Source organism: Galeopterus variegatus, unplaced genomic scaffold, assembly GCF_000696425.1.
Source record: "Galeopterus variegatus unplaced genomic scaffold, G_variegatus-3.0.2 Scaffold359, whole genome shotgun sequence".
Classification (NCBI taxonomy): Eukaryota; Metazoa; Chordata; class Mammalia; order Dermoptera; family Cynocephalidae; genus Galeopterus; species Galeopterus variegatus.
The window spans coordinates 158,468-183,093 of NW_007726470.1; the positions used below are offsets into that span (position 1 = coordinate 158,468).

Below are 24,626 nucleotides of genomic sequence, written 5' to 3' on the forward strand. Positions count from 1 at the left end.
CGATGAGACCGCGGGGACCCGCCCGGCCAAAGTTGCCCGCGGCGGCTCCGGGACCCCCGGGTGGAGACCGCGGCCGCGCCCCGGCAGGGGAGGCTTCCCGCGGGGAGGCGAGAACGTGGCAGCGGCCGCGGGAGCCAGGAAGGCGGGGACCCGCCCCCTCCCGCTCGTTGCATCACAAGGGAGGGGAGAGAGGGTACAAAAGAAGTTTGTCCTCGGTGGCCTTTTAGAGTGACAAGAGTTCCTCCCCACCCTGGCAGTTTCTCTCTTACCCCCCACCCCTCATTCCTGGAAAGAGGGGCTTGGCACTTGCTTGGAAAATCTCAAGGAGGGATGTGAATGGATGAAAGATGAAGCGGGCAGGCGAGGGAGGCTTGATTCCCGGCCTGTGTCTCAGGTCCAGGGCTGGGGCGTTCTCCCCTTCTGCCCAATCGCCCCATGAATCTGGTGGAGGGACATAAAAATCCGGTTGTTAAGAAGGGAGGGGCACTTGGGGATAAGAGACGGGGGAGGGGACGGGAACTGGTCCCCTGGTTTCAGTTTCCAGGAGATGTCTGCAGAGGCACTTACTCAGTTCTTTGGCAACTGATTGATTGATGGGGCAAAAAGCTGCGGGTGCAGGGTGGTCGCAGTGGTGGATGGTGAATTTCGCCGTTCAAGGCAGTTGAGTCAGGAACGAAAAACCTGGGGAGCAAAACTTTGGTACATCTTCCGGGTCCCCTGAGGAGACACGTGGGCATTGTGCAAAGTTATCTGGAAGTCCTTCCACGGAGGGATCAGCAGCCAGCCTGATCCCAGCTGGAGGCAGGGCTGGGGAAGGACCCAACCGCTCTGCCTACTGGGCACAGGTTCTCCCGGAACCTGCTTCCAGGGGGTGGAGGATCTTCAGGTTCTGCTGTATAGGAGAGAACACAGCCATCCCTGTGCTCCCAGGGGCTATCAAAGGCCAGTGTGTTTGGTTAGAATATGAAGATAGATTATACCTATTGTGTAGGTGCACCGTCTGCCTGCTCTGATAAAGAGGTCTTTGAACTTCAAAGTCACCTCCGAACAATCACCTTTTATTTTGCAGAAAAGTACTTTCTCTTCTTGTTTGGAACTTAACAATGGGGGCTGTTGATGAGTTCATTCAATTGTATTGCTGTGAGGCACTGGGAAACCGGTTTATTCTGAGACTATGAGTGGCAGCCATTCAGCATTGTCACTGGAGAGGAGGAGGGGGAGAGGTTTGGGAATTTGGAAGGAGGAACTTTGTAGTTTGTGGTCCTACAGCTTCCAGTTTAATGCCTTCATCGTGATGGGTAAGCCTAATGGTGAGAACAGGTGTCGATGGAGTTGGTCTGGGTTTGATCCTCATACGAACACCTTGACTTCACTCATTTATTCATGCAACAGACATCTGAGTGGCTACTGTGTATCAGGCACCACGTTAGATACCAGCAGGTACAAAGATCAAGCCTTAGCTGCAGGCCTCAAAGTGCTTGTAATCAAACGAGGCGGAGAGACACAGAGGCAGGCACTGTGCATAGATGCTGTGATGGTGGCTTGTAAAAACTATAGCAAGCACATCCAGGAAAAGGAGCCCATACGGCTTCAGGTTGGAGAGAGGCTTGGGGGTTTGGGGATGTCATCTGATCAGAGTTTGTAGGATGACTCAGAGGTTGCTGTGTGTATCACAGAGGAAGGTGTTCCTGAAGAGATAAAAGCCCATTTATAAAGGTTTAGAAACCGGTTCTGGTGCATGAGGGGTGTTGGGTCCGTAAAGAGACAGGGAAGAAGAGGGAGGTGGGAGTGCAGGGGAGCCAAGGACAGAGCAGGAAGGACCGTGGCAAGGAGGAGATTATGTGGTCAAAATGTCATAATGCCACAAACATGTTAGGGAAGGCAGAGCGCAGAACTGAGGCACAGATGGTGTATTTGTCCTTTTCTGTTGCTTATGACAGAAACACCCGAAACTGGTTAATTTGTGAAAGCGATACTTGTTGCTTACAGTTTTGGAGGCTGGGAAGTCCAAAGTCCACATCACACATCTGGAACACATCTGGTGACAGCCTTGTTGGCGGGTAGCAACTCTTCACAGCAAAGCAGCGTGTCACATGGCAGACGGCAGAAGTAGAGAGAGCTAACCTCACTGGCTCTCCTTTTAAAGCCCTCAGAACTATGCCCATGACCACCATTAAATCATCAATGGATTAATCCATTTACTAGGGTGTGGTCCTCACAATCTAATCACCTCTTCAAGGCCACACCTTTCAATTACCGTGATAGGATTTCCCACTCTCTCAACTCCGTCACAGTGGGGGTTAAGTTTCTAGTTACATGGACTTCAGGGGTACGGGGAAGACACAATTCAATCCACAGCAGATGGGGAGACCAGGGGCAGGGGAGAGGTGACGAATGCCTGAACCAGGCTCGGCCTGTCCAGAATGACTCCATGTGGGGAAGAAGGGGGGAGGGGGGAATCAAGGGTGCATCTGGGTCTCTGGCCTGAGCCACTGGAGGGGTGGTACATGCACAGTTCACCTGTAAAGTAAATCTGGGCGAGAGGAGGGCAGAGGGTGTTGGAAATTTTGGGTCTAGTTTGGGTCGGGGCTGAGTGTGAGAAGCAGAGGGAGAAGCAGGGCTAGATCCAGGCAACTTTGTCACCACCAGCTGACCATTGATTCTGAAAATGTGACAGATCTAAGGCCCCTAGATACACCTAGGCCAGAGGGTTGAGAAGAGGGGACCCGTAGACTGCATACAGTCACAAACATGACACACAGAGTCTTAGGAAAAATGCAAGTTACTTGCTAACGTTTAAAATTTGAGAGATTTCACGTACAGACCCGGATTTCTGCTTTCTCCTGACACCTTTTTTCCCACATGGCAGTCATTGTCTGCAGCAGAGTTGAGCAGCCTTGTTTGGCTGTAGACCCCACCGAAGGCTTTGTTCATTTCTGTTACTTGCTGGGTGTTTAGTGAAGTTTCCATCTACCCTAATCTAGCTTATTGTCTTCAGTGAGGAAAGACACTTGTTCTCTGCTTTATTCCTCACAACATTCCTTGTGAAGAAGATTCCAGTTTACAGATGGGGAAACTGAGGCTCAGAGATCAAGTCACTCTCCCAGTATCATACAGGTGACAGCGACCAGAGCCGGGATGAGGATCCAGGTGTTCTGATTAAAGTGTTTGGCTTTACCTGCATCACAGCTGCTTTTCCCACTATCTCACTTGAGATTTTTAACAAGAGACGTTAAGATCTTATTTATAACTGTAACAAATATTTACTGAGCCCCTACTGTGTGTCAGGCTGAGTTATGTCCTGGGTTTTTATGTGGCATAGATTAGATGCTGCCCTCAAGAGGACCATACAGTCTGATGTAAGTCGGCTTTTGCTGGCCTGAGATTCTGTTCCTCAGTTAGTTTTGGGTAACCCGTGGGCGTGTCCCCAGGACTGGAACAGTGGTTGGCATGTAGTAGGTGATCTCAACACTGTAGAATGTTGAAAGAATTCTGCTGTGTCTGGCTGTGATTTCCTGGGGGCAGCCTCATTACAAATGAAAGGATATATAAAGCTGTTAGTAATGTTTCACACCTTCCTGAGAAAGAGAAGCTTGGGCTTCCTAGGTTCAGGTAGAAGAGGGAAACTTTGACTATTGAGGGCCAGCCCCGTCACTCACTCGGAGAGTGCGGTGCTGATAGCGCGAAGGCCGCGGGTTCAGATCCTATACAGGGATGGCCGGTGCGCTCGCTGGCTGAGCGTGGTGCGGACCACACTGTGCTGAGGGTTGTGATTCCCTTACTGGTCAAAAAAAAAATTATATTTATGAAGAACTAATGAAATCATTTCCTAATTTTAATTAATCAACCAGAACTTCTATTCATAGTAAGAAAGTTCTACCATTGTGTTGACAGAATTCCAGCCCCAAACAAAGAGACAAATCCATAATTAGCCTGTATGACTTCATTTCAGGAAAATGCACTACCGGGGTGAAACTTTTTTTTTTTTTTTTGTCTTTTGTCTTTTTCCGTGTCCAGCAACGGATCGCAACCCTCAGTGTTGCCCCCGTACCGGACCGGGGACCGGCAACGGGATCGCAAGCCTCGGCGTTGCTCCCGTGCCTCGCTCAGCCAGTGAGCGGGAGCCGGTCTGTATGTGGGATCCGAACCCTCGGATGGGAGCGCCGCCGCGCTTCCCAAGCGGCGCACTATCCAGTGCACCACCCGGGCCGGCCCAGGGTGAAACTTTTTAAACATTGGAAATAGCTATGGGTATGTCATCTCTAGCTTGGACCCTCTGGCCTAGAGATGGATGGTATTGAGTTCCCAACCTGAAGTTTGCTCTGGACTAGTGTTTAGAGTACCTCAGTGGAGTCCAGTGGGAAATTTCTGGAACCCGGGCCAGCTGTGGAGCTTGAGACACCAGTGGGCATAGGGGTCTTCACCCTAAGAGCAGAAGGTTTAGGCTCCTGCAGCTACTCAGCTGGTCATGTTTCTTGGATAGTTTCCATGATGATGTCAAGGCTCTTTCATCCCTGACATTTTATGCTTTGTTCAAGAAGATCTGGTCTCCACTTTCTTTAAGTTTCAAGCCTTTGCGTCCAAGGTGGTGGTATCTAAAAACAACAACAAAACGAGGAACTCGATTATCTTTTGGTTAACATAGAATGTTCCATTTTTTGCATTGGATCTAGAGCCAAAAGACATAGGTTCTCATCTCAGTTGTACCAAATACTAGCTGTGTGATCTTGGAAAAGTCAATTTCTCTGGGCCTCAGTTTCCATTAGTCTAAAATGAGGCAGTTAGACTACATCAGGGGAGATTAATAGGTTTCATCTAACAGATGAACTCTAATCAGTAGGCAGTGGCTGTCTCCAGAGCACTGTCTTAACAGGAATTCTGAGGTCACATCTAGGTTTATCAGGACAGAGGGGCATGATCCATTAGCAATGTCTGCCACTGTCACTGGTTGGGGGTGGAGAGAAGGCGTATTATTCTTGCAAAGAATAAACTTTAAGATCCTTTTGAGCATCATCGGATCATTGATTCTATTTTAGTGATTTAAGCATTTTTTTTTTATCGTGTAGGGGTTTGATCTTTTGCTGGAACAGGATCACACAGCCTTGATAACAGCCTTGTGGGGTTTTCTTTACTACAGGAAGATTGTTGACCGAATCGACAGTAATAGGGATGGCTTTGTCACCACCGAGGAGCTGAAAACCTGGATCAAACGGGTGCAGAAAAGATACATCTACGATAATGTCGCTAAAGTCTGGAAGGATTATGATAGGGACAAAGATGATAAGATTTCCTGGGAAGAATACAAACAAGCCACTTACGGCTACTACCTAGGTAAGAGGTGCTGTAGGAGCGATTACACAGCTGGGGCCCAACTGACAAGCTTCTCGCAAGAGATTCGCTTCTTATCATATCCACCCGCTTCGGAAAGATGTCACAACCTCCTAAGCAGAATCTGCTGGTGTAACATCCTCCTTTGTTACTAAGAATGTACTGAGTTGCTTACTCTGAGTGAAGGCATAGGGGAGAGATGCAAGGGACTAATAAAAAATCCCTTAGGTCATTGCCCTACTTGAACTTACAGTCTCAGAGGCACATACAAAGAAGAAAGCAGAAGGGAAGTGTATGTGTGGTACAGTTTCGAAAGGCTGCCTAATTTTGGATAGTAAAGATCGAGTAGGCTGGAGGAGTCAGGGAAGGCTTCCTGGTGGAGGCTCGCTTGGGAGCTGGGCCTTGAAGGATGGATTCATATTCAGAGAGATAAACACCTGTGGGGAAGGTAGGCCAGTGAGAGGGACAAAGGTGCAGCAACACATCAAGCAATGGGCAGGGTTTGGATATAAGACAAACTGGGCTGGGGGAATGAGGGAGGAGTGAGATGCAGAGGCACAGGGTTCTCACCTGCTGGGTGCGTGGCAGAGACAGTGAGGAGACAGGCCTAGGGAGGACTGAAGAGGTGGCTTCAAAGGACAGGTACTAGAGGCATTCTGAAATAAACTGTTTCCGAGAACTCAAGAGGTCAGGACCTTTTGTCCCAAGTGTACCATTTGGGCATGGAGGATGAGCGATCTGGAAGGGAGCACTTTCCTTAGCAGCACAGCTTAAACATTTCTGCGTTATGTCCTGCAGGAAACCCCACGGAGTTTCATGATACTTCAGATCATCAGACCTTTAAAAAGATGCTGCCACGTGACGAGAGAAGGTTCAAGGCTGCAGACCTCAATGGTGACCTGACAGCCACTCGGGAGGAGTTCACTGCCTTTTTGCACCCTGAGGAGTTTGAGCATATGAAGGAAATTGTGGTTTTGGTAAGATGAATGAAGAGCCTGGGCTGGGAAGTACCAGCGAGAAAACTGCCCTCAAATCTCATCCTTTCTTCCAAAGATATAACTTTTTCAGATTGAAGGGAATTGGAGAAGGACTCTGAAGAACAATGCTTTGGATACCTGTGTACCCAGGAAACTAGTCAGGGCGGGCCAGCTACGGTGACAAATAGCCCCCAGTTGTAGCCATTTAACACAGTCAAAGCTTGTGGTTTCTTGCTTATACAAAGTCTAGTACAGATAGTCCCAGCCAGGTGGATCTCTTGGGCAGTTCTCTAAATGCTGTCAGGTACCCGGGTTACTTCCATCTTGTACTCTTCCATCTTGTGGCTTCACGGTCAACCTGGCAACAACCAGCTGGTAGACAAAGGGAAGAGAGGGAATGAGAAGACACAGCTCGTCTTTACTGTTCTGGCCAGGAAATGACACATCCCTTCTATTTATGTTCCACTGGCCCCTCGTATCCACGAAGAGGCTGGGAAATATATTTTAGATATGTGCCCAGAAAGAGCAAATGGGTTTAGTGGCCAACTAGCTAGTCTCTACCTTATTTTTCAGCTGTGAGGGAATTAGAAAAAGACACAAATAGAATGCACTGGATCATTAAAACCATATGGAAACTTAAAGTAAAAATTCTGGCTGGAAAGGATTCTACCCTTAGGGATGGGTAGAATCCTTGGAGGTAAATGGATCAGACCCGACACTTGAGGGATGACTACGCTTGTAAGACTTCAGAGTGTAGTTGCTTTCCATAATGTCCTGTTGGGTCCCAAACGTCTTCACTTTCAACCACAATTAGATAAATGCCATCACCTGTTCCCTGGGCAGATGTCCTGAGCCAGTTCCAACTGCTTCGATGCTGGGAGACAGGTGGCCAGAGCGTTTGTTTATAATCAGCTCTTGATTATTTTAGTTACCCAGTTGGTGGATGAGTCCACTCTTGCCTCATACTTCAACCCCATGACCACCATGACCCTAAGGACTGAGCAGTGGCTCTAAGAATCATTTCTCTTTACCACCCTACATCCATTTAGTGATAACTAATTTGCCCGAGGACAAAAAAGATGGGGAATTATTCACATGTGGAATATGTGCCTTCAGAATTGCCTCTTTGATCTCAGGCTGATATTTTCTTTAATCCACAATACCTTTGAGTTGCCAGGCCAGTGGATAGTAAACTCATTTAATTATTGACCCTACCAAAAACCCAATTAAGAAGTCGAATACGCTAAATACAGAGTATAATACATTCAAAAGTCAGATATATATTTTTTTCAATTGTCCACTGTTTCTTATTTCTCTGACACTAACTCAGTGTTCATAGTCCAGGTAGCACTGGAATCTACTTTTGTGATTATCTGATCCAGTGATTTTCACACTGGGTTCCTCTCAGGTCTTCCAGGGGATGTTTTGGCAGAACGGTGGAGATGGTTGGCCTGGCCAGCCTTCCTGATATAAACAGAGCACCTCTGGGTTTGCGAGGTACATTTTCCTTCAAAGAGAATGTTCTGCTCTTGAAGTTGTGGGGTGCAGAGTAGGACAGAAATAACTGCCTATTTTTTACAGGTAAGAAACTAATACCCAGGGAGGTAAGATGAGTCAGAAATCACCAAGCATTCAGCCATAAAAGCGGGACAAAGGAGGACAGTAGAGTTCTCAGATTTACCCAGAGTACATGGCCATCTTGCATTCTGTTTGCTCCTTTGCTTCCTAGGAAACTCTGGAGGACATTGACAAGAATGGGGACGGGTTTGTGGACCAGGATGAGTACATTGGTGAGTGCTGCCCTGGAGCCTTGTTCAGCCATCCCAGCTAGGCAACATTCCTCCACCACATATCCGGCTGCTTTCCCCAGACGTCTTTTTCAGCAACAGCTGGAAGAATGTGATGTCACTCCTATGACCTCCCAGGGGGGAGGGCCTTCGGATTTGTCACACCAGCCCTAGTGTGACAACCTCATTCAGCAGGGAAGAGATGAAAAGGCCGGCCCTTCCACTAGGCTGGCAACAGTTGGCCCCACAGCTCTGGTGATGAAGGTGCCCTTCATCACGCTGCCTCATCTTACCTTTGCAAATGGGACTGGTGATCCCGTAGATTTACAGTGAAGCTAGCGCAGACAGTGTCAGGGGAAAGAGTCCAAAATCAGACTGTGGGTCATCGGGGCCTGGAAACTCTTGAGCAGATGCAGCTGTGATCGATGGAACTGTTTATATGCTCAAGCTCTCTGCAGAAAGACATTCCTTCTAGAGAGGTAAATCCTTTTACAAAGTGCACAATTGCCCAATAATACAGCCATTTTGTGCCTCTAGTTTCCTGTCCTTTGGTTGGGAGTACCATACCTTGCATTTTACTCTAAGGGCTCCACTTAAGCAACGTCAAAAAGTGCGTTTCCAGGTAACCTTGAACACTGGCTGAATGAGGCTCACATTAATGTACTGGGGTCGGAACCCACTATTGCTGCTTAGAGCCCTTTCGGCAGCCCAGTAGCCTCACAAGCATAAAGGACTGGAGCAGGCACCAAGGACATTTCCATATGATCCTCACCGGCTGCTATAGCACATGACTCTGACGGCAGGCTGCCGTCTCCCGACAGCTCTTCTTTTCCCAAGTCTCAATAAGGTAAAAGCTGGAAAATCGTTTGATTTAGGCATTGACCTACGACAAAAGGGACTGTATATATATCATTTTGGTACACATACTTAATAGAGGCAGTTAATTACCTTTAAATGTAAAACCAAAGCCCGAGTTGCCATCAGTCTGGTTTTGTGGTTTTATTACTTTGCCACCCCATATGCAAGAACAAGTGCCTTCAGTGATGACGAGCAAAGTCTCTTCTAATCATTAGAAATTGTATTTGTTCTTGAGGACTGAGCACTGTGTCATTGGTAGCAGACAGGCAGTTCTTGCCATGGTAATTAAAGTGATCTCAGTGGCACTACCTTTGCAGCATGGCGGATGCTGTCAGCTGCCTTGGCAGTGCAAGCAACAGAGCACTCCCCTTGCCGGGTGCACGTGCAGGGGGAGATGTGGTGATGGAATGACTGACAGAAAAGGCTGCCTGATTAAAACAAACAACGTAGCGCTTCTGATTAAGCATGCGTGCTCTTCCCGGCCCTCCTGAACTCTGCATTGAAATGGTGCAAAGTCAGTCGGGGGCAAAACTCTTTGAGTGGCTCTGCCTAAAGAGAAACATCCCATTCTTTATGCTGGGCAGGGGGTGGGTGGGGACATTGTGCTTGAAAATCAAATTCTGAGAGACTTGTAGTCCGAGAGACTCGGTCTATCAACTTGTCTAGCAAATGACTTCTCTTCATTTCTGGGGGAATCTTCTCTTCGGGCGGGGACAAGTGGAAAGGTGGCGGAGGTATGGTGTAGTGGGCAGGGCTCTGGAATTGGGAGCCCTGGTTTCTCCACTTACTCACTTTGTGACCTTGGGGGAGTCGTGTAATCGCTTTAAGCCTCAGTTTCCTCACCTGTAAAATGGTAATCAATAGCACCCATCCTTGCAGAATTAGATGAAGCTTGACAGCAGACAGCTTGTGTGTGTGTGTGTGTGTGTGTGTGTGTGTTTTGGCAGCTGGCTGGTAAGGGAATCTGAACACTTGACCTCGGTGTTACAAGGTTGTGCTCTAACCAACTGAGCTAACCAGCCAGCTCCAGATGAAGCTTGAGTTAGCTAATATATATGCCCTTTCTCAAAGACAATGTGCATGTCGGGTGTGGGTCTCCCTTGGAGCTTCCTTGTAGCCAAGGATCTTGCCTCTCTTCTCCCTTCACTCACTACCTGCTCCCTCTATCACCTGACACTTCCAAGCTGTGCTCCCATTAAGGAGAAACTGCCCACAGGGTATCTCTCTTTTCCAAGAAGACCTAGTGACAAAATAAGCAGTGCATAAACATTTCCTTCTTTTTCCTTTCCGTGCCATTTTGTAAAATGGGGACAATAATCTATCTTATAAAGTTGATATAAGGATGAAATAAAATGATATATGTGAAAGCCCTTTGGAAATGATATATACAATAGTAATAAACACAGTGGTTAGGACCATGGAAGTAGAGTCCCCATGTTCCTGTGTAGCCTCAAGCTCATACTAGCTGTGGGTCATTGGGTAAGACTATGCCTCAATTTTTTCATCTGTGAAATGGGAATAATAGCAGCACCTTCTTCATAGGGTTGTATGAAAATCAGATGAGAAAATGTATATAAAGCACGTTATACAGTGCTCAGTGTTGATCATTATTATCAGTTTTCACCTGTATAGTGCCAGTTTGGCTTGTAGAGGCTTTCCCATAGATGGCCCATTTGATCTTCATAATACCGTGTGATTTATAAATTATTATCTCCATTTTACAGACAAGGAAACTCAAGGCTCAGTCACTGAACCAAGTAACTTAATCCCAGTCACTGAACTAAGTCAAGAGCCAGGATTCACCATCTGGCTCCTCAGCACGGTTCTTTCTGTTCCATCAAGTGACCTTCAGAGTCAACAAATCATTGCATTTTATCCTGAAGAAACTGCCCACCAGCTCTTTGAGTTAGGTCTCTTGATCGGTCATCACCCTTTCAAAACCTCAGGAGGTCTAGTTTTTTTGGCTTTTACCTTCCCCCTTGTCTTCATAACCAAGAACAACCTTCCCTTCTAGCGGATATGTTTTCCCACGAGGAGAATGGCCCTGAGCCCGACTGGGTTTTGTCAGAACGGGAGCAGTTTAATGAATTCCGGGATCTGAACAAGGATGGGAAGTTGGACAAAGATGAGATTCGCCACTGGATTCTCCCTCAAGATTATGACCATGCACAGGCCGAGGCCAGACACCTGGTGTATGAGTCAGACAAAAACAAGGTATTTAACATTCTTCTGGAATCACTGGTGGAAGGGAGTCAGTTCACATAAGATTGGTTTCGTTTGCTTTTCTGGCGATAGCATTGGCCCATGTCCTTATTGACTTCTCATTCTTGCCCCACAGTTGTGACCTGTAAATGTGACCCAAAGCCATGATAACCCCCAGTGAGCCCACTAGGCCCAGACTTTCCTGGATAGTGAGCTACAGGCCACAGACTTACATGAAATCACATCTCCTAGGATTGTAGAACCAGTAACTTCGTTTGATGTGGGCAGAACATGGATTTAAGAGGCATACCCTGTATTGCCCTAGGACAGGCTTATTCACCCATGTGTTCAGTCACCAGATATTTACCTAACATCTGTGATGTGTCAGGCACAGGGAAGTCCATCCCGTTAAAGCCCAGACATCCTCAGGCAAGCTCACACTGCTGGCTCCAGTGCCCACCACTTCAATATTTATTGACAAACATCCAAATACATAAATCAAGATTTAGAAAATAGGACTCTGCCTCTTTCCACTTTGCTAATTGCCCCAAATTCTCAAGTTATGCCAACAGGTTATGCAATTAGGTCATAAAAAGGAAGTGAAATTCTTCTAGGCCTGTTGTGGGAATGCCAGTGCTGCTTGTAGACTTAAATGGATTCTAGCTTCTGAATTACTTGGGGACTTACCTGATGTACTTTAGCGCAGCTTTTTACAGCAGGAGGCTGTTCCAATTTTGAGTTTTGCAGTGCAGTAATGATAGATGAAGGAGGTACCCAGCAGCTTCTGAATTATTAAATGTAGTATTTAAAAGGTTGGAAATCAATGAAATAACGTGAGCATCATGCTGAACTATTGCTCACAGTTACCAGAGCTTCTATGACAGAGCTCTTTCCTCTCTCCTACAGGATGAGAAGCTAACTAAAGAGGAGATATTGGAGAACTGGAACATGTTTGTTGGAAGCCAAGCTACCAACTATGGGGAAGATCTCACAAAAAATCATGATGAACTTTGATAGGCACTCACCATAATATGGCAGACTGCCATAGGCTTTCTTTTATTGTCTTGGATGGTTGCTAAGTGTCCAATTGACAGTTGTTGTGTCCCCCAAAAAGCAAGTTTATACCTCAGATTGGGGTAAAAATGGTTTTTCACTGAAAATTTATTGGAAAATGATCATCAGTATTCTTTCAGTAAGATTTCTCTCACTTAAAACACAAAATCTTGGTAAATGGTAATTCTCTATGGGGATACATTGCTACAGCATGACTTAAGTTTTTTCCATTAAATTTAAACTAAAGGGGAATAAAACTTGAAAAAGCCCTGTCATTCAGCAGCTGGGTGGGTTGGTAGGGAGCTGTATGTGGAGTTACTGCTATGCATTTTAACAACCAGGTTTTTTTATAGTTGGCACTGTTGAATAGTTGATGAGGGAAAATTCTGATTAAACTAAAGTGGTGTCATACCAGGTAGGCTTATTTCAGAGCAAGTCTAATATTTCAGATTCTTCCTCTTGTCTTTATACGCTGAGCTGTTACTGTAAGAGGTATATAAAACCTCTGTGCATTTTTCTGTATGGATCTGCTAGTGTGCACAATAAATCCACATCTTTGTTTTTTGTTTTTATAATAAGAAGCAATCAAAAAAGATAATGTGAAAAAGAAAGGAATTTTAAAGGTAGGGAAAAGATGAATGTCAGACATTTGAAGAACTACAGGAAAATGCTAAACACTTTAAATATACTTGAGAAAATGTTCTCACATGTAAATGAAGTAGATCTGATCTTTGAAATACTGAAGAGAAATACCATCTGTTTCCTTGCTGATCCCAGTTGGAATGAGGTGGTGGGATCTGTGGGAAGCCACCCGTTGTGGAGTTCTGGAATGTGTCCCATCCAGTCCAGTGAATCCATGACCCTGGGACGTGCTCCCAGGATGGCTTACACCACGGAATTAGGACAAGATGATATTCCGAGCCATTGAATGAACTGGCAAAAACAACTTTCACAGGCTGAAATTCCACCTTGTAAGTAGGAAGTGAATGAAATAAAGGATCCCCCTGAGGATTTTCTACTGTGTCCTGTTGTATTTGACTGCACAGATTCTATGTGTGACATCAAGATTCATACAGAATTAAACAGTGGGATTGGATTTCACGAATAAGATTATAAAGGTTCTAGGGTTTTTTTTAAATCCAATTATTAGAATGTTCAGAATATACTTAGATTTACTAACTTAATAAATATATACATAATGTTCTTCTTTCTATATGCAGTTAGGGAATCTGCACGTCATTTTAACTGTAGGATTTTTCTGGGACAGGTTTCAGTTGGAAAATCCATACATCTTCCCAGGGCCTATGAGGCCCTGTAGGGTGTGGTCCCGACCCACTTCATCAGCAGCATCTTCTAATCACTCTCCCCTTCATCCCCCTGTATTCTAGCTCCACTGACTTCCTTCTGGTCCTCAAACACACCAAGGTCATTCCCATGTTGGGAATTCCCACGTTGTACTTGCTGTCCCCAGATTCAGAATACCCATCTCCCTTATTCTTGGGCAGCTCATATCATACCTCCTCAGTGAGGACTCCCAGACCCTACTGTTTAAAGTAGTTCCCATTTGCATCCCTGTCTCATCCCCATTTTATTTTCTTCTTGGTACACATTACCATTTAAATCGGTTTTCTAAAGCTACTGTACAAATTACCATGAAGTGGGTGGTTTACAAAGACAGAAACTTGCTCTCAGTTCTGCAGGCCGGAGTCCAAAATCAAGGTGTCAGTGGGGCTGCGCTCCCTCTGAAGGCTCTACGGGAGATGGCTTCCTTGATTCTTCAGTTTCTGGTGACTCTAAGAGTTCCTTAGCTTGTGGCGGCTTTATTCCGCTGCTACATCTCTGCCTTGGTCTTCACATGGCCTTTCCCCCCTTTCTCTGTGTCTCTTCTTGGTGGCCTCTCATAAGGACACTTGTGGTTGGATTTCGGGCCCATCGGGATAATCCGGGATGATCTCATCTTGAGATCCTTAACTAAATTAACATCTGCAAAGACCCTTTCTCCAAATAAGGTCACATTCACAGGTTTGGGAGATTAGGAGGGGGATATATCTTTAGGGGGGCCACCATTCAACCTACCTCACCACATGGTATTATCTTGTTTGTACATTGCCCATCTCCTCCAAGCTAGAGCATAGGCTGCATGAGAGCAGCTGTCTGGTCTGTCTTATTTCACTGCTGTTTGCCAGGACCTAGAACAGCAGGCTCTAACTCACACTAAGTGCCCATTAATTATTTGCTGAATGAATGAGAGGTTGATAGTTTTAAGCAAAGGGAATATTCCTCAGGGGAATATTAGAATGTTCAGAATATACTTAGATTTACTAACTAAATAAATATATACATAATGTTCTTCCTTCTCTATGCAGTTAGGGAATGTTTTTTATGTAAAAAACATAAAAATAGCAAACATTTGCTGAATAGGAAGTTAAGCAATTTACTGAAGATTCCATAGTGATTAAATGGTAGAGCCAGAACTCAATTTCAGTTGTTCCTGGCTCCCAAATCTCTGCTGTTTAGCATTAAGTTATACTGCTTCAAATCTCTGAATTTCATGTTTTCTCCTCTTTTCTTTGCTCACCCACAGGATATGATTATGTGGTCAGGAAATGAGAATCAATTCCTCTTACCTAGAAAGAGACTGACACGTTTTTTTTTTTTTTTTAAGCAATGAAAACCTGTCCCTTAAAAAATAAGAAAATAATATCCTATAACCTAATTATAAGTACACATTTTTAAAAGGTGCTAACATTATCCTCCTCCCCCCAAAAAGGGAACACACAGTAAGACATTAAATATATTTGGAGCGTTAAGTTTTTCCTTTCAAGTCAGTGCACATGTGAAAAGTAACCCTCAAAGAGACTGGAGCTTCTGGGGCTGAATTTAACACTATTTAAAGAAAGAAAACCTTAGCTAGGGGACATAACTGTTAACATGGTGATTTGTAAAGCCTTAGATTTCTAATAAGGTCTGACTGTTTCAAGGAAAACATATTTTGTTTCTAGGTAACATTTCAAGTCTGATTATGAACAAATGTTACAAAATTGATCTGTAATGGGAAATACTGTAATGTCACAAAGCATTATTTAATGCTAATGTGACTGAAAGCATTAATTGCTGGGAGCCATAGTCTGTCCAACCAAAACATGAACACACATTTCCTACCTCTTGTCTCCTACTGTAGGTTTTCAAATGAATTCAAGTGTAACAAAAACATAGTTAGAAAAATCGGTAATACCTGAAGGTTTCCTTCACCTGCTTGGATTACTGTAGTTGTGCCCTTGTTAGCAAATGCACGAGTCATATCTGCTCAAACGCCCAACAAACAGTAGCTTCGTGGCTACTTGTTAGCTGCTCAACTAAAATGTCTTGTGGAGTGAAGTAGTAAATGGCTAACTGGCTTTCTTATTTATTTATTTATTGTTTAAGTCTCTCTAGATTATTTTGCCACCTTTATAATAAAATCCCGGCTTCCTCTAAGAACATGCAATGAGATTTGGCTCTCTGTAGTCTTAAAATGAGTTTATGGTGCTAGAATTTCCCACTAACAACCAATGAGTGCCATAATGTTCATAGCTTTGGCTCACATGGAAGAATTAAAAATTTGAGCACTGGAAAGACTGTGTCATCAGTACTTTAACTCATGAGATTTATATGAACTTGGGGCTATTTACAAAGAAGCCATTCTGAGTCTCAATTCTGGTCAGCCCCATGTTCTATGACCAGGGACACATACCCCGTATAATGCATCCCTCCACTCCATGTGCTTTACATACCTCTATGATTTTTCTCATGTAAAATAGAAAACTGTCTGATTCTCCAAAGAAGCACATCAAAGAAAATGAATGTAAGGACTGGCTACTTCCCTACCTTGAAGGTGTTTGTATAGTGGGTGCACATAAGCATTTCATTTCTCCCAGGATAAATGCTAATAGCTGTGTACCAGGCACTATGCCAAGTACTTACATGTATGTCTCACGTAATCCTCACAACAGCCTTATGAGTTTGGTTCTTGTAATAAAGAGGATAAGCTGGGTTTTGCTGCAGTAACAAATAACCCTCAGTGGTTTAATTTTTGCTTGTGCAAAGCCAGCTGTGGTCTGGAAAATTGTCTGTGACAGCTGCATTGTGGGGGCTTATGAGCATGTCTCCACATCCACTGGAGAGCCAAAGGCAGGCAATCAAAGCTGCCTCCTGAAAGTGGCCCGTGTCACTCTCACTCACTGACAGTTTTAAAGCAAGTCACGTGGCCACACCTAACTTCAAGGGAGCAGGCAAGTACAATTCTACTGTTGCTCAGGCGGCGTCTGTTGAAAACAGTGGTGAGCAGCATGTGCGTTTACCACAGTACTATTCTCCCCTTCTTACAAATCAGGGAACTATAAGGAGAAGTAATCCCCAAAGTTACACAACTCATAAGTTAGGTGAGTATATAATTGATTGTCCAGACCAGGACCCCTTTGCCAATGAAGGGGGACAGTTATAACAGTATCTCCCTAGCTCCTGGGCAGCCTGCCATGCCCACTTCGGGATTTAGAAAGACCCATTCCATTCCTCCTCTGGCTATGCTCTTCCCCATGGGTTGAGGAGTCCAGAGGCCAACAAATTTTGCTGTCTTGGAGCCAGTGCCTCCCCTTTCTAGACCATGCTCCAAGTCTCCATAGGACCCCAGAATTCCCTGCTCAAGTGACCCCAAGCCTCTTCCAGAGGCTGGGTCAAGTCTCTTCCCTAGGTATATCTTCCAAAGGGTGGGCAAAGTGACAGGTGTACGCTCCTCTAGACCCTAAGGATAGCCAAGGGACAGCTGTCAGGTTGTGGACTAAGTCTGAACATGTAGACTGGGATATACACACACACTGTTAGGGTTTGAATGTATGTGTCCCCCCCAAATTCATATGTTGGAACCTAAGACCCTATGCGATATGAGTATGAGGTGAGACCTTTAGGAAGTGATTAAGTCATGAAGTCTCTGCCCTTATGAGTGAGATTAGCATCCTTATAAGAGGGTTCAAGGGAACTAGGTGGGCCCATTTTTTGCCCTTCTATTCTTCTGCCATGTGAGGACCCAGCAACAAGGTACCATCTTGGAAGGAGAGAGCAGCCCTCATCACATACCAAACCTGACAGCCCCGTGATCTTGCACTTCCCAGCCTCCAAAACTGTGAGAAATGTTTCTATTCTTTGTAAGTCACTCAGTCTAAGGTATTTTGTTATAGCAGCAGGAACAGACTAAGACACACACCTACATGGAGCTTGTTGATAGGGAAAAAATGGTGGAGGACCCACGGACTGTTTTCCATTTTTATTCCAACCCTGAGTCCCAAAAGTATTAGGGGAGAGAGCCTGTGATGATGCTGGGACAACCAGGACTGTCCTGAGAGAACCGAGATATGTGGTTCTCCTACTTACAAATGTAGATCTGGGATATAAATCTGTGTCTCTCTAAGGGGAAACCCCACTCCACTCTCTTAGTCACCCCACCACGTAGCCTTCAATACTTGCACTTCTTGGTGAAACCATCACTACTATCACCATAATTTCAAAAAATTGGTGGCAGAGCATGGTGTAATTTGAAATTTCAGGACCACTTTGTGATTTTTTGGTTGTGTTTTTTGTTTGTTTGTTTTTTGTTGTTTTTTGTCTTTTTCGTGACCGGTAAGGGGATCGCAACCCTTGGTGTGGTGTTGCCCGCACTGCGCTCAGCCAGTGAGCGCACCGGCCATTCCTATATAGGATCCGAACCCGCGGCAGGAGCGCCGCTGCACTCCCAGGGCCGCTGCACTCCCAGGGCCGCTGCACTCCCAGGGCCGCTGCACTCCCAGGGCCGCTGCACTCCCAGGGCCGCTGCACTCCCAGGGCCGCTGCACTCCCAGGGCCGCTGCACTCCCAGGGCCGCTGCACTCCCAGGGCCGCTGCACTCCCAGGGCCGCTGCACTCCCAGGGCCGCTGCACTCCCAGGGCCGCTGCACTCCCAGGGCCGCTGCACTCCCAGGGCCGCTGCACTCCCAGGGCCGCTGCACTCCCAGGGCCGCTGCACTCCCAGGGCCGCTGCACTCCCAGCGCCGCACTCTCCCGAGTGCGCCACGGGGTCAGCCCTCAGGACCACTTTGATGAGATGCAGAGTTGTTGGCTCAAATGCCTGACTGGATTCAGGTTCCAACTCTGCCACTCAGGAGTTCTATGATCTCAGCAGAATGCCTTCCTCCTGGAGAGACTGTTCTGACTGTACAGTGGTGTAATAACAATAATAATACCCAACTCTCAGAGCAGTTGCACAGATGAGGCAAGATGATGTATGTGCAAGAGCACTGAGGACTGAAAAGTGACACACAAGTGAAAGGACTGCACCATGCTGACCTTCCGGAGAAGGTCATCTACCAGAGGTCAGGTGGATCGATGCCTGCAAACACCAGGCTCCTGGTTAGCAGTCTTTCTGAGCTTTAGAATTACTGTGTGAAGTGTTTTTAAAACCTCAAAATTGATCTATTACTAGGTGAAATTGAATGGCCTCCATGGCAAAAGAATAGCACTTGGCATAGTTTTATTATGGTGAAAGCATTCCAAAGCTATTTTTATGTGGTAGGGATCTGGAACACAATTCAACAGCAGGTCAAGTATCTTCATACATTCAAAAAACATTCAGGAATCCAACTGGAGAAGATCACTAGGGATCATATTTTCCAGATGAGGAAACTGAAGCCCAAAGATATTAAACTCGAGGTTTTTCCTTTCACTTTGAGGGGGAGGCACAGCCTAAACTAACCCCTCCCCCGACTCCAGTTTTCCTCTTTAAAGCCTCAACGTTCTCATCTGAAAAATGGTGATAATAATACTCACCGTATAGAAGAGTAATAAGGATCAATTAAGGTATTGACCGTGAAGCATTTTATGTAGTCAGCACTCAGTAAATGGCACTCATTTTTATTATGATTTTATTACTGATTGAGGTATGGATTTAAAAGAAAAGTGGCAAAGGTTTGTTCGTTTGTTGTTTTAAACATATGAAAGAATGGTGGGCTTACAGTATCAAAGTTCGCATCATAAAAAAAAAAAAAGCAGCTGAGGACATTAATGAGTCATACAAGACTAATGATCCCAAACCATGGGAAGTATGTGGCTGTGCTGGTGAGACATTGGAGATAAAGAAAGACGAGTGATGTACAGATCTCACTCAGTTTGTTGATAGCTAGTGAATGGGGCTCCTTTCAAGGAAGGGGACTGCCTACTGTGGTAACAGGTTTGCCTGGGTCTGCAGAGAGACAGATGGGGAGGTTGAGAACACGGGCTTCGGAGTCAGATGGGCTCACTTAGGCTGATTACTTCCAATCTACAAACTTCATTTTCCTTTCCTGTAAAAGGGAGGTGGCTGTGAAGGCCCAGTGAGACAATGTATGTTGAGCACTTCATCCCAGGCCTCATGCAAGGAAGCACTTGGTCAATGGGGCTGGACGACTGTTAAAAAAACGTTTAAGGAATTGACATTTTAAGAGCAAAAATAAATGCTACGGCATGAAAAGAAATTTGGAGAATAATCTAAACTTTATGGCATGCATAATTCCATGTACAATATGTACAATTCACACTGAAGCCAAGCTCATCAGCTTCAGGAGGCCCCTCCGGAAGTCTTCTGGAAGTCCTGTTGGCTTATTGGTGGCTGGATTCACAAAGACATGGACTGAAGACCCAGTGGTACAGGCCAAAGTGTCAAACTGTGCCAAGTTGGGATGGCCAAAGAAGAAGCCATCACTGATGTCACAGTAACCTACTGAAGGCGGCTCCTTGGTGGGGTTAGGTGGAAACAGAGCAAGTCGGTAATGCACACTGGAGTGACCCACTTTCTCCACAGCCAAGGCAGCCACTGGGATCTGAGGGAAGCCAATGGGCATATGGTACGTGCACTGATTGCTCACCATGAACCCCACTATGGTGGACATCCGCAAGCTGGTTTTCAGGCCACAGTACCTAGAAGGTAAAATCACAAAGCTTATTCCAGGTCACCATGACTGGGCTCTCTCCCAGCCCAAAGGCAGTATGTTTCAGTGGTAGAGGGCACTAGCCTCAGAGGACCTCAAGTCAAATTCCTGATCCACCACCTACTAGGGAAAGTTACTTAATTTACCCATGCCTCAGTTTCCGCAACAATATAATGCTTATAACCATTGTATCTATCTCGTGGGTTGACTGTGAGAATTAAATGATGACTGTATCCCATTTTATACATTTTTTTTTGACTGGTAAGGGGATCACAACCCTTGGCACAGTGTGGTCCGCACCACGCTCAGCCAGCGAGCGCACCGGCCATCCCTATATAGGATCCGAACCTGCGGCCTCGGCACTCCCAGCACCACACTCTCCTGAGTGAGCCACAGGGCCGGCCCCCATTTTACACATTCAGAGTTACTAAATGTAGTAAGTTCTCATTAAACACCGGCTATTATTAATACAAGTATAATTATGTCCATCTCATCCTTTGTTCTCATGATGAAAAGTCAGGTACTTCTGTGTTAAATGAGAGAGAAAACTCATTTATTAGAGATAATAAGTTATTGTGTCTCTTATCTGTACTACTAGATTTTAGTCTCTTTAAGGACAAGGGCTCTGTCTTGCTCATTTTTTAAGTTTGTAGAATAGAAATGAGGTGGCACTTGAGATAAAACCTGGAGGATGAACAGAATCAGAAATAAAAAGAATAGTGCTGAGTTACAGCCCCTCCTCTTCTCTCCACCAAAGAGGCCCCCATAGGATTTAAATATTTTAATCACATTGTCTTATTGTCTTCTTTTCTTGAAGAAATTAAGATTGCATGTGAGGATTCACTGTAAAAGACAATTGTGGGTTGTGTAAAGATTTGACTACAGAGTTGCTCACTGAAGCATCATTCATGGAGGGGAAACAGAAACAAGCTACAAGACTGCACTCAGGGAGGGCATCATGAGTGTCTGGGGTCCAGCCACCCTCAGAATCCACCAGTGTCACCCACAGTGACATTAGATTCCTTCACTTATTGACATAGAAAGACGTTCAGTGAAAAAGATAAGGTTACAGAACAGTAAGGATTACACCATGTGATCTCATTTGTTATACAAGAACATACTGATTTAGCTACATATTACCTAGAAAAAAACTTCTAAAGGATAGACTGCAAAATATTTTCAGTAGTTACCTAGCAGTGGAATTTTGGATAATATTCTTCTTTTTACTGTATGAATTTTCCAAAATGAACATGATTTGCCTTTGAAATATGAAAAAATGTTATTTGTTAAAATGACAAAGTGAATTTCATTATATAAATTTTTTAAAAAGCACTCGTGAGATAAACAGGATGGATAAAGGAGGCTTTTTCTTCTGCCCACTAGGATCCCACCTCTGGATTCCTTCCCTAAGGAGTCTTCCCATAATTACCGTGAGAGGGTGTCTTAGTCTGCTCAAGCTTCTATAGCAAAACTAGCATAGACTGGATGACTTATAAACAACAGAAATTTATTTCTCACAGTCCTGGAGGCTGGGAAGTCCCAGGTCAAGGTGCTGGCAGATTCTGTGTCTGGCGAGGGCCCGCATCCTAGTTTGTAGATAGCCATCTTTTCACTGCGTGCTCACATGGCAGAAGGGGGTGAGAGAACTCTGCGGGGTCTCTTTTCTAAGAGCACTAATCCCATTCATGACCTAATCACCTCTCAAGGTCCCACCTCCAAATTACCTCACATTGAAAATTAGGTTTCAACATATGAATTTGGGAGAAGACACAAACATTCAGCCTATCGCAAAGGGAAAAGGGAAACGTGAAGAGAAAAGCCTTGCATTTCAGTGCGATTCCAAGAGCCAGTGAGAACCAGATTCTCCTGTTCTCATTCACCATGCTTCTCTGTTGCTACTGCTGTTCTATTCTCTGCCACATTTTCCTCTTTCTTTTAGAGAGCAGACGGTAAAGAAATAGTGCCTCTTCCTGCCAGGAGAGCAATATTTCATGAGGTCCCTGTTTTCTGTGCAAGCTCAGCCACAACACTTTTAAAAAATTGAAAGCCATGAGTACTTTTAAGCAATGCCTTCGACTGAGCACCTGGTATGTGTCAGGACTGTCGGTCCTTTACATTTTATATTCAGTTTTCAAAACAACCCGGGAATGCAAGTCTCATTTCCACCACTTACAGGAAAGAAAATAAAGCAGAGAGGTTGAATTAGTTTCACAAAGGCATGTAGTAAGTGCTAGGCTTGGACCCAAACTTTGGGCTCTCCAGATGTAAAGTTCACATTTTCTCCCCTATTCTGGATTTCTAGATGGTGAAACCAAAATCTACATTTTAGTCCAGTGGATGAGTTGCACTTTCTTTAAGTGTTTGTGTGACTTTGGAACAGCATCATCACGTTTGGACAACACACTCTACGTTTGCAAGTTCATAACCCAATTTGATTTGGTTGGTGGTAACAACAGAGGGCTCAGTGAAATTTTTTCTATTGCTTCTTTTTTTTAGGTTTTAACTTTTATCAAAGTTTATATATATGTACATACTTTTAAAAAGTCAATTAGTTGCTCAAGGCTTATTACAAGAACAAAAAAACCCCAGCAGTTTTCTGGCCGATAATACCTTTGGTTATAGTTTAGGTCAAGTAGTTCTTAGAATGAATTCATTCACATTCAACAACCTCTGTTGTACACCAGCTCTTTGTGAGATGCTGAAGATACATCTTTGAACAAGAGACAATTCCTGGCCTTAGTAGGGTGGCAGGGGTGGGAGGTGTCAGCTCTTGTCTTCCCTTCAGCAAGAAGAAGATGCTAGCTGTGTCCCTTTTTGGTCACAGAGGAGAGAAAAGTCAGGCTGACCCCTTCCATTTTTTTCTCCTTCTCCTCCTTCTCTTCTTTTCTTCCTTTCCTCAAACAACATTTATTGTTCATATACTACATTTCAAGCTTGGGCATGTGCGGCCTTAGTCTGAGAGGAGGCAATCATCAGATGCAATCACAACGCAGCGAGACAAATGCAGTGCCAGGGAAAGTGCAGGGCTCTGCAGGATTGCAGCGGGGCGCCGAGTCGGTCTAGGAATCAAGGAAGACCTGAGAAGTGACAGCTAAGCTGAGATGTGAAGAAAATGTAGCAGCTATCCAAGTGAACAATAGGAGAAGAGTCTTCCAGGAACAGAAATGGTGTGTATGAGGGTCCAGAGGCCAGAGAGAGTAGGGCACATCCCAGAGATGACAGACGTCCTAGATGGCTGGAACACATACAGTCAGAGAGGGGTGGGAAGGAGGCAGTAGCCAGGCTAGGAAGGGTCTTGTTAAAGAATTTGGATTTTTATCCTGGGGCAGTGGAAAGCCAGTAAATGGGTTATATGCAAGGGAGAGGCAAGATAGGATTTGTTCAGTAAAATGATCTGTGGCTTTGAATTGAACATTAGGTTACAGTGGAAGCAATGTCTGCAGGGAGAACAGTTATTCCTAACAGGTCCTGGCAAAGATGATGGCAGCTTGGACTCGAATGGTGACAACAGAGATGGAAAAAACTAGGTGGAATCAAGAGAAATTTTCAGAAGGTATGGTGATAAATTAGAGTGAAGGGAGGATGCGCCGGGATGACTCCCAGGCCCAGACGACATACTTATGATTCCATTTGTGAAAAGAGGGAACGTGGAGGAGAGGCTTGGGGTGAGGGCGGGGAGGGAAGGTGATGAGTTTAGTTTTGAAGAGGTTGACTTGAGGGGCCTGTGAGCGTCTAAGAAGAGGCAAACACGAGGCATAACACCCCTCACCTGAATGTATCAGGCCTCGGCCACATGCCAGACCTCTCGTTAAGCTCGCAAACTGGATTACCTCACCAGGAGGCATTTGGATATAGGTGTCTGAGCTCAAAAGAGAGGTTGGGCTGGAGACAGGAGTTGAGAGACTGAATTCAATCTCACTTCAAGGTCCAGGCAGGTAATGGGAAGGGCCAGAGCCGGCCAGGTGTGGTACAATCCGGTGCAGTGGGCCTGCGGGGAGCTGGAAAACAGATGCCCAGTCTGACTCCAGACGAATCCAGACTTTAAAAATACTGGGCAGACTAAATCAAACCCACGTGTGGCTGCCTAGGTTTGTCTTTCAGGCTCCCAGTTTGTGACCTCTGGGAGAGATGGTAACTAAAGCATGGGAGAGGGGGATACCTCCTAGGAGAGAAGATAGAAGGAGATGGACTTAATTAAGCCCAGAGTTTCAGCCTTCCACCTAGAAAACTGGCTTTGAATAAGCTCCCTGTTGATGATTTCTTGGCATGTAACAAGTGACTGATAAAGCATCTGATTTTGATGCTGTCTAATCATCATGTGAGGCGAATGTCTATCTTCCATGCTTTCTGATTTAGTAAACTTTAAAACGAAGGACGGTTAGCATTGGAGGACCCTGGGGATGATCATCTAGGGGCTCGCAACACTGATGTGGATCAGAATCTCCTGGGGA

At 45.2% G+C, this 24,626-nt stretch overlaps 2 protein-coding genes across 2 annotated transcripts in view; one reads left to right on the forward strand and one right to left on the reverse strand.

Moving 5' to 3' along the window:
* Positions 1–5,137: 5,137 nt before the first annotated feature.
* RCN1 (reticulocalbin 1, EF-hand calcium binding domain) lies at positions 5,138–13,228 on the forward strand (the record flags this gene model as incomplete). Its single annotated transcript, XM_008567952.1, has 5 exons — positions 5,138–5,331; positions 6,127–6,305; positions 8,035–8,095; positions 10,965–11,164; positions 12,059–13,228. Coding segments are annotated over 5 exons (742 nt in total), but the record flags the coding sequence as incomplete, so codon positions are not given.
* Positions 13,229–19,722: 6,494 nt separating this feature from the next.
* The window catches only part of LOC103586658, a 152,394-nt gene continuing 147,490 nt past the window's right edge, over positions 19,723–24,626 (reverse strand). The window contains exon 3 of the mRNA XM_008567953.1: positions 19,723–20,164. Coding sequence (XP_008566175.1) covers positions 19,780–20,164 — 385 coding nt within the window. The 3' untranslated portion in view covers positions 19,723–19,779. The remainder of the gene's footprint in view (positions 20,165–24,626) is intronic.